Raw genomic sequence first — 9,542 nt, forward strand, 5'->3', positions numbered from 1 at the left:
TGTTTTATGTTTTGTTTTATGCTGTTAAAATGTTATAATTTTTAATGTTTCCCAGAAAGCACTTTCCTATACATGTTTCCTACCCAAGTCTAACTACTAGGCTTAAAACAAAACAAAAACTTTTATCACCAAAAGGCTGTACAAAAAGGAAAAAAAAAAAGGCAGTATAGTCAGCCCCTGGTTAGTAATGTGGAAATTTTTCCTATATGTCACAGAAAATGATATATTCATTTCATTGTCTTGATAAAGGGTGAAAAATTGTTCAAGCTTTTGGGTTTGTCCTTTTTCATCTGCACAGATCCTTCAGCTAACAGTCTGGCATTGAGCTGAAGTGAAAGTTTTACAGCATTGGGAAAATGAATGATCAAAGTAACCATTTTACTCTTTAAGGAACTTGTCTCCCATCGGTTTCCAAAATTAACAACAACAAACAGGTAGCTTGAAGGAAAGTGAATAAAAGCAAAGACATTTTGGATGTTGTTCAGGGCTATGCCCTCATGCTGTCAGAGGGACTGTCGAGGATCTGAACCAAGTGAGAGAAGAGCAAGCAGGAGCAGTGAACCACTAAGGAGCTCAGCATGTGCTCCTTCAAAACTGCCATCTCTGGGGGGTGACCTCCTCGCCACCTGAGATCAGTTACAGATCCAATATTAAGAAATATTTCATAGTGAGAGTGCATCTGTACTGAGGCAGCCTCAGAGATCCCCCTTGCCCAAGGCTTGGTGGCACTGTAACTGAATGCTGCTGATGGGTGGCCCTCAAAACTGTACTGCTGGGAGTCCCCAAGGGGATGAGATGGTGAGAAACCCTGAGAGATGAGCTGATGGGAGTCCCCGAGGATGCACTGGCCAGCAGCACTGAGGGGATGGGGCAGCTGAAGGCACCAGGGCACATGTGATTACAGGGGCCCTTGTGATATACTGTGACATGGGCACTGCTGATGGCATGGGGCATGGTAGCATGTCACAGTGCCCTTTGTGACCCAACGTGACATGTGTGCTGGCAGTGATACCCACAGTTCCTGAAGGACATGATAGAACATCATGGAACATGACAGAACATCATGGGATATGACGGAACAGCCTGGGATATGATGAAACAACATGGTATATGATGGAAAAACATGGGACAGAGTGGTGATGTGAGGATCCCTCACACATCTGCCTTTTTCTTTGCTGATCCTCTGTTTTCCCTAGTTACCTCCAGTCCCTGTGTCAGGAACCCTTAAGGCTAGAGAGTGGGATGGCAGCAAGACCTCAGAGTGTGCCTGGACAGGCCGGGGTAAAGAAGGAGGAGGAAGGCCCTGGTGTTGCGCCTTCTCTCCCATCCGTGGGTCAGGAGCCCTCAAATCCAGACAACAGGATGGCAGAGGGACAGTCCAATGTGACTGGACCAGCCAGGGTGAACGAAGAGGAGGAAGGTCCTGGATCTGCCCCAGAATGGCCACCTCAAAAGATGGAGGAGTTCCAGCCGCTGCGGGCAGGTGAGTAGCAGAGCTGGGACACAGGGCTAGTGGCTGCAGCCAGCCTGGCCCCGTCCTATCCCCTGTGGACATCCCCAGGAAAGGGGAGAAAGAGGGGATAGGACTGATCCACATGGCAGTCATGATCCATTCATTGATCATCTGGAGGCTGGCTCTGATTGGGGAGCACATCTCTGGGGAGGCTTGGTTATATTTTCCAACCTTTCCCATAGCCCCTCAGCTCTGCTTACTCTTTGTCAGATCCGGTTGCAGTCCTGACAGAAGAGCAGGAGCTCATCCGTAAGCGTTTCAGCAGTAGAATACAGGTACCTGCCACCATCCCTGCCTGGGCTGGGCATGCTCTTGCTGCTTGGCTGAGCTGGGCATGCTCTTGCTGCTTAGCTGAGCATCACCATTGAAGGTCTTGATGGGACAACTCTCTCTGCCTGGCCCTTCCTTCTACAGACCTTTTGGAAATTTGTCAAGACCACTGAACGTGAAGAGATGGCCATCACAGCCATCGAGGGCATGGCAAACTCTGACTCCTATAACCCAGAGGCTTGCGCTGCCATGCTGAATTCTCTTGTGCAGAGTGACATCCCCAATTTGAAGCGTGTAAGTAGCCTGTAGCTAAGGCTCGGGCCCCCTGCGGATTGTGTGCCCCCTCAAGTTGGGTCCTCTGGGCACCCACTCAGAATCCTTCCAGGCCATCATGGTGGAGTGGGAATGGAAGCAATTGTCTACAGAAGCTGAGGATATGGCTCATTTGCAACTCTCCCCCACGTCTCCTCCAGGTGCCAACGATTGTGGCATATATCTACCGGTGGCTCAAGACCAACACAGATCTGTCTGCTGAGCACAGGCTTGACAAGAGCCTTCTGAAGCTGGCACAAGCACACCCCAATGATGTGGTAGTGACCCTCTTGTGCTGTGCCCCTTCATGTGACAGGTATGAGGCCCACCTGCCTTGGGGGCTCAGAGCTCACCAGCCTTTAGAGCCCATCACCCTGTAGAGGCCATCCCATGTGGGCTGCCAGACTGATGGATAGTTCTAGGACCCTCTGCCTGCTCTGTTTCCCAGCTTTGGCATGTCAGCCCCAGAGCCTGCTGCCATGCTTCCTCCCTGCCCCTAAAGGCACTGTTCCTGCCCACAGGGGTGGTCTCGCTGGTTGATGCTGGTGAGGGGCTGTGGGCAGAGGCAGGGCTAGCAGTCAGCTTGGACTCTTGTGGCTGCCCAGGCCATGATGCTGTGGCCGAGACCCCACTGACGGAGAGCTCTGGACCTGCAGAGCTGCTGTGTCCATGTGGAAGGTGATGGTGTCCTCGAGCAGGACTGCAGAGGTGGTGCTGTCGGAGCTGCCCTGTGTACTGGAGGACTGGCCGCTGCACAGCGCATGCACCTCCGAGGGGGAGAGCAAGGAAGTCTTTGCCCTGGCTGTGAGTTTCTCACCAGGCCTTTTCTTGCCCCTCTCTGCCCCTCTCTCTTGGGTCTCCACCCTCCCCCACCTCTCTGTTTCTCTGCCTCAGGCACTGGGCTGAAAGCCTGGCTTAGGGGCAGATTCAGGAGCAGTCAGACTGCGTGCTGACCTGGTACCTCACCTGACCCAGAGTAATGCCTGAGCGTGGTCTCTGGGTGTTTTGTTTTTTGCAGGCAACCAGGGCACTGTGGGAAATCATCCGGGTGCCCCTGTCCCCACAGGCATCATTTGTGGTCCCCTGCCTCTTTGTGGCTCTGCTCGTCCAAGTCTTCTGCAGCACAGAGCAGATGCCAAATAAGATCAATTTCTTCTGGAGGAGATGCCGGCAGAGGCACCACCATCCTGCCAACCCCAACAGGTGCTCCATTCCAGTCCTTCCATCCCTCCCATGCCTCTGGGGCTGAGGCCACGGCTCCCTGCATTATCTGAGCTGTGCTTTACACACAGGTTTGCAGTGCTGACGGTGAAAGCACTGCTGTGTCGCCTGCAGCTTGAGGATGTGGTGCTGGCAGTTGAACGTAAGAAAGGCTGGGACACCCTGCTCAGCACTGACACCCACCGCTATGCAGTGGGTCTGTTGGCCAGGTGAGATCCTCCTTCTCCTGACTACCCCCATCATTTCTTCCCTGCAGACAGGGAGCCTCACGCAGTCCCTGTCATCATGGATGAGAGGGACTTGTCACCAGGGGGGATGGCCCAGCAGACAAAAGGGGAGAGGCAGGTGCATAGGAGCAGCCACCTCCCAAAGCATCAGCATTCCCTCCTGTGGGGCCTAGACTGATGGCACAGAGCAGGGGGTCTGTGCAAGCAGCCCCACTGAGGGCAGCCTACTGGGGCAGGGCAGGTTGCACTGAGGGCCAGCAACAGAGCCTGGGGAACTTTCCTAAGTGTTTTTCCGGTGTCTTTCCCAAAAGCAGCCTTCTGGTGTTGGGCACTGCCTTTCTCTTGGTGAGGGATTGTGGGGAAAGACCGGAACTCTGGGAGTCATCCTGGGAGAGATTTGCCCACCCTGCTCAGGGTTGACAGTGTCTTCTTCCTGCCAGAGAGATGCATCGTGTCTCCAGGCCCATGCGTGAAGGGATCGCACGCTACCTGCTCACGCTGTTCACCAGGGAGGAGTCGCACTGGAGGGTCCCTGCCATGGCATTCCTTGTTGAGGTAAACCTAGTGGCAAGTGCTGCCTCGCTGAGCTGCCTCCTGCCACTCTGCCCTCTCGTAGCCAGTGCTGTGGGGGGAGCCCAGTCAGTGGAGCTGGGGCAAAGGAAGGGTTCTGCTGTGTGACCTTGGCCCCTTGCTGCTGGGGTGACACTTGTGTTTCCTGCCAGCCTGGTACCGGCCCTCATTTGAGGTATGGCTCCTCAAGGTAGAGGAATCTGAGGCTGCTGAGGGTGGAAGAGCACAGCAGAGTTGGCAAGAGATCTGCACAGGGCAGGGAACCCAGGAGCTCTGTACAGCCTTTGGGCTGGGCTGCCTGGGGTGCTGCCCATGGCCCATGCCCTATACAATGCTGGGGTCCTGCTGGCCGAGTACTCCATTGTTGTGTGATGCAATCTGTGTCTTTCAGATCCTGAACTGCCTTGAAACAGAGAAATTGGTTGACACCATCCTGCAGCTCATGACAAGTCACCTGCAGAGTGACTGCAAAGAAATGCGTCACCTGGTGCTCAGAGGCCTCCTCATGCTCTGCAAGAATCCCTTGAAGGTGAGAAGGGGGCAGCTGCCTGAAGTTGTGTTGGCAGTGTGGGGCTGGGTGAGGAGTGCTGGGTAATGAAGTATCTTGGACTTGGCTGGTCTTTGGGAGCTGTGGCAGCTGCTCCCAGCAATCCTACCTCCCCATTCAGCTGCTTGATTCCTTTGAGGCAGGCCTTTGGACTCTGAGGCCCGAGGAAGCAGCGTGGGGCTGCACCACCAGAGTGGGTTTGGTGGAGCAGCCTTCTATTGTGTCACAGCACATCATTGTGTTTCACACAGGCCAAAAGGTTGCAGGGCCTTACTAAAAGCCTCATGGAACTACTGAAGGATGTAGATGGGGAGCTGGTTGAGTTGACCCTCCCTGTTCTCAGCAAGGTGCTCCTGGACAGAGACGTTCCGATTGCCACCCCCATTGCTCTGCAGCTGGGTGAGGCACTGCTGCCACTATTTGACAATGTAAGACTCTGCACCCCCTACCATGGCTGCTGTGTGCTGCCAGGAAATTTTGTGCTATGTGGATTTTCAGGCCCAAGCCCAGGTGGGTCTGGAGCAGCCAGTGCTAAGGTCTTGCCCTCCTTCTTTCCACAAGGATGCCAGCCGAGTTCGACTGCTCTCCATTCACCTCTTTGGAGACATGATAGTCTATGTAGAAAAAGAGGGAAAAAGGCACCTGAAGACATGTGTGCACCAAAGTCTGCTCCCACTCTTCTACCACCTACATGATGAGAACCAGTGTGTGGCAGAGGTGGGGACTCTGAGCTGCTGATGACCCCATGGGAGGTGGCTCAGCTGCCTCCAGCCCTGGTGACTCATGGACTGCAGCTCTCCAGCCTCCTCCTGGCTCTATGCTGAGGTACCATCTCAGTCTCTGCTGTTCTCCAGGCCTCTCTGGAAACCCTGCTACAAGCAACGAAGTTCCTGAAGAAGAGGAGGTTCATGCAACTGCTGGAGAGGGAGCAGCCATGGAGATTCAGCGAGTGTCTAGTAAGGACAGTTCCAAAGCCCCAAACCCAACCTGAACAAGCCCTCTGCCCCTAATACCCAGTGTGTGGGGCTGGCAGCTATGCTCCTACCCACTGCTGCACCCATTGCTAGCTAATCAAAAGGAGGTGTGCCAACCCTTCCCTGTTTCCCCTTGTGCTCTCTCCAGCTGTCAGAGGGCAGGAGGACAACAGATGAGTACAGACGCCAGTCCCTGACATACTTGGAGAGCTCACAGGAGTCCATGAGAGAGACAGCTATCAGGTTCATCGGTGAGCCACAGCCCCGGGGTCCCTCTCTGCCCCACTGCAGCTCAGCCCCAGCCCTGGCTGCAACACTGGCAGCAGGATTCAGCCCAGTGGTTCTGGACCCCCAACTCCAAGTGCAGGGTCATGATCCGTATCACCCTCTCACACTCCTGGGTGTCATGGTCTGGACTGGTCCTGGGCTCAACCAGGCCAGAGGAGGAAGGTTGTGTGGTCAGGCTGGCAGCACTCATGTCAGGGAGCTGTGCCACTGGGGACATGACAGGCTGTGTGTGTTCCTAGGGCTTGCTGGACAGCATATAAGGGGACAACAGGAAGAGTTCCAGAACATCTGTGATGGTGAGTGAGGGCAGTGGGGTGTCAACTGGGGCTGGTCAGGAAGGGGTAAAGAGCCTGGGCAGGGAGCTGCAATCCCTGCCCCAGCTGGGAAGAGCTCTGCTCCCTGTGCAGTTAAGGAATTGAGCAGGGCAGAGCAGAGAGAGATTTCAAGGGCATATGGGGTATTTGTGGCCAGCATCTTCCAGCTGATCCTATTGGGCCCTACTCCCTCCTGACCATAGAAAGAGCTGAGTGGGATGGCCCTACCAGAAGAGCTCCGGGGGATCTCACAAATCTGGGGGCTGATCTTGGTGCCATTCTTCTGTGTTCCAGCCCTTGTAGGGATGACAAATGACATCAGCCCCTCCATTTCAACCCTGGCCGATCAAACACTGCGCATCCTAAGAAGTGCACCAAGACATCGGTTGCCCTTCAGATTCCAGCTGCTACAAGATAAGCTCCGCAGGATATGGAGGAGATAGCCTTCTGTCTGGATCATCAGCTTCCTGTGCTTCCCAAGCTCTGATTAGAGCTGATCCTGGGAGCTTCATCTGCTGGGGCCATCTAAGCCTTCTGGGAAGGCCAAGAGGCTCCTGGCCTCTCCTGAACCACAGGACAGCTTTCTTCCACCCTGGCACAGGAATATAAAAAACATGTTATCATATACAGAGGGCCAGGAGCTTTTTATTTTGGTCCCTGGTATCTGCAGGGCAGTGGAGAAGAGGAGAAAAAGGGTCCTTGTGTGCAGCAAGTGACCTAGGCATGCAACATGGTAGGAAAAGTGGCCAGAAGACCCTTTACCCTTTGGTGGTTCAGCTGAAGCTTTAGTGTTTCTAAGAGAGCTGATGGGCAGATCCCAGAGATGTGGGGAATCCCTGAGAAACTTGTCCTTGGAGATGTCCATGAATGCTCTCCCAGCCATGAACCACCATCTGTGTCCTACCTGGGTATTGCTGGCTGGATTGTTGAGGGGACTGAGGGGCCATTTCAGCTGGCTCCTGTGGAGCTTCTTCAGGGTTGCACTGCTGCAGGGTGGGTAGACCAGGCATGGGTGGTGGAGGGTGGTATCACTAAGTGGTGCATTGTGGCATCGCGGGGAAATAGATTGTAGTGCAACGTCCCTTCCTACTTATACTTGGGAGCCAGCAGAGTCTGGGCCAGTTCAGCTCAAGCCAGGACTCCTGTCAGGCAGGACTGCTAATGGAAGCAGCTCCTGGTCCTCAGGTCTCCCCAGCCTGCTGCGACAAGCAGGTATGGCCCTGGGACAGACTGCACCCACCCTATTTGCCAGGACACTCGGAAGGACATGGCTTCTGCTCTGCCCTGTTGACATCAGTTCTACCTGGGTTGTATCCTGCGGTGGGCCAAGGAGAAATCCATTGTACCCATTATGCAGAAGAACAATAGAGGCTGTCAGGTTTTCTGAGCAGGATAAACAGGACTATCTACAGTTTGCCATCATCCAAAGAGCAGCAAGATAGCAGTACCCTGGCAGAGATTGCTTCCAGCCACCTGACTGAAAACAGCCCCCATCACTCTGTGGTGCCCCCTCTGTCTTCTCCACAGGGGACACTGTCCCCAGCTGAGCAGGGGGCTGCAGAGCCATAGCCTGTGGGTGGCCTCCTGCCCGAGATCTGGGTAGAATTTTAAAAAGGACAGTGTCAGCTCTGGGAGCCCATGTGGCCTTGGCTGTGCCAGAGGCTGGAGGGAATACACCATGAGTAGTGGTGGCTGGTAAAGAGCTCACAGAGCAGCATCCTGCGCGACCTCTGTGCCTATGGCCCAGATGCCAAAATCTTAGTTCCAATACTACAGCCTCTCCTCAACGTATATACTGAACCTCTGGTACATGGCCTTGTCAATGTCACTGCTGGCCAATAACCACTGGGGTGATCGCGCCAGAGAAGTCATGAGCGAAAGGTTCACCAGACCTTCATCAGCCTCATAGCTAATCATATGTCAGAAGTTTTTACTATTTAGGTAATAGACTGCAATAAAACAATTTTTAAAAAAGGATATGGAAAGAAATTAAAGCCTTCATAGCTGCTGGCTTTCCTCATGATCCATGGTCTATGGATACACTAAATTACATTCTGACACAGTCTTAATTGCACTGCCTTGTTGGAGGCTGACCACAAAGCCTTATATCTTAAATGAGCACTGACTAAAATCAACTCCACAGAAGCAACTTATGCTGCCCAAGTGTAGAAGAAATACGTATTCGCTGCGCGGTGACTGTGTGGCAACAGCTGCTAGTGTCAACTTGTCAGCACTGCTCCATGGTTTACTTCTGGCAAGGAACTGTGTGCAACAGCCATAGTATTGTTGCTTCTACCTCCTACAATTACTCCAATCAAAGGATGGTCAGAGCTTTTAGGTAAAAAAGCACCATGACAGAATATTTGCCAATATTCTCTGAACTACTCCTATAGTTTTGATTTTCTAACTGATTAGGTTCAGTGTCTGGCCTTAAGAAATCAGCCTAAAAAAACTGGCAAACCTCACCTTCCAAGTTAGAGTGCCTGATCTTTCTGCTGCCTTTTATGCAGGATGTGCAAACAACTTTTCAATGCATCTGCTGAAAAATCTATTTGTTCTTTCTATACCTGCCCCAAACCTGACTCTCCACTCCCTTTATTTTGATTTGAGATCAAAGCACCTTTATTTTCTCAACAGAAAAGTAAGAACCAGCTGCAAATACAGTCTATAGGTAGGAACCTTTACTGTAGGCAATAAGATGTAGTTTGAAATTAAAGGCAAGAAGTGGTGCCCTGGGAAATTGTGAATGTTTAGTGCTGACACGGGAGACTTCTGCAATGCCCCACCAGCCCATGGTTCACATTGCTAAAAACTCTGTATCTGATGTTACAAAGAGTGTAGAAGAGGGGACTATTAGAAAAAAAAATAGCCAAAACATTAATTTTCTTAGTATGGTGAACAATGAATTTCTAATATTACAGATCTCATAGAAGGGAGTATTCACTTTTCCACTTAATACATGGTGATTTTACTTTGAAATCAACAAGTCTGTATGAATCAACTTATCAGTACTAATGAATTCGTTCTATAACCTAATTAAAAAGACCTCATTCTCTGATAAAGGCAGGAGACGTTTGCAAGGACAGCAGTCCCTTGATTACCTTTTCATTTTTCCTTTAGTGGCTATTTTACAGGAAAAGTTTTACAGGTCAATTTGGATGTGATGAAAATGACAGCACATTTCATATACCTGTTTCAATAGCAGAGCAAAGCCATAAGACTGCACAGCATTTTAAAATACATTTTTAATATATTTTTAAGTCAAGGGCCTGATTTCCAGATGTGCTAAAAATTGGCAGGAAGTGA

General features: G+C 51.8%; 1 protein-coding gene and 1 pseudogene across 1 annotated transcript; both read left to right on the forward strand.

Annotated features, from left to right (window-relative positions):
* Nucleotides 1-985: 985 nt before the first annotated feature.
* On the forward strand, nucleotides 986-6,880 carry MROH1 (maestro heat like repeat family member 1). Its single transcript, XM_018072789.2, has 16 exons — nucleotides 986-1,106; nucleotides 1,197-1,483; nucleotides 1,724-1,788; nucleotides 1,928-2,077; nucleotides 2,257-2,411; nucleotides 2,752-2,899; nucleotides 3,114-3,298; nucleotides 3,388-3,525; nucleotides 3,984-4,098; nucleotides 4,505-4,642; nucleotides 4,912-5,088; nucleotides 5,222-5,377; nucleotides 5,515-5,616; nucleotides 5,783-5,885; nucleotides 6,162-6,218; nucleotides 6,531-6,880. Exons 2-16 carry the CDS (start codon nucleotides 1,243-1,245, stop codon nucleotides 6,677-6,679), a joined length of 2,079 nt encoding a protein of 692 aa, XP_017928278.1. The 5' UTR covers nucleotides 986-1,106; nucleotides 1,197-1,242; the 3' UTR covers nucleotides 6,680-6,880.
* A 179-nt stretch (nucleotides 6,881-7,059) lies between these two features.
* LOC112841088 lies at nucleotides 7,060-8,078 on the forward strand (annotated as a pseudogene).
* The last annotated feature ends 1,464 nt before the right edge of the window (nucleotides 8,079-9,542 follow it).

This window comes from Manacus vitellinus, unplaced genomic scaffold, assembly GCF_001715985.3.
Source record: "Manacus vitellinus isolate BGI_N305 unplaced genomic scaffold, ASM171598v3 scaffold_23_pilon, whole genome shotgun sequence".
NCBI classification, from domain to species: domain Eukaryota; kingdom Metazoa; phylum Chordata; class Aves; order Passeriformes; family Pipridae; genus Manacus; species Manacus vitellinus.

Coding starts and splice junctions, on each gene's coding strand:
- MROH1 (XM_018072789.2), top strand. CDS start 1,243: ATGGCAGCAAGACCTCAGAGTGTGCCTGGACAGGCCGGGGTAAAGAAG. Junction 2,412..2,751: donor TGTGCCCCTTCATGTGACAG/GTATGAGGCCCA, acceptor CTGGACCTGCAG/AGCTGCTGTGTCCATGTGGA. Junction 6,219..6,530: donor GTTCCAGAACATCTGTGATG/GTGAGTGAGGGC, acceptor TCTGTGTTCCAG/CCCTTGTAGGGATGACAAAT.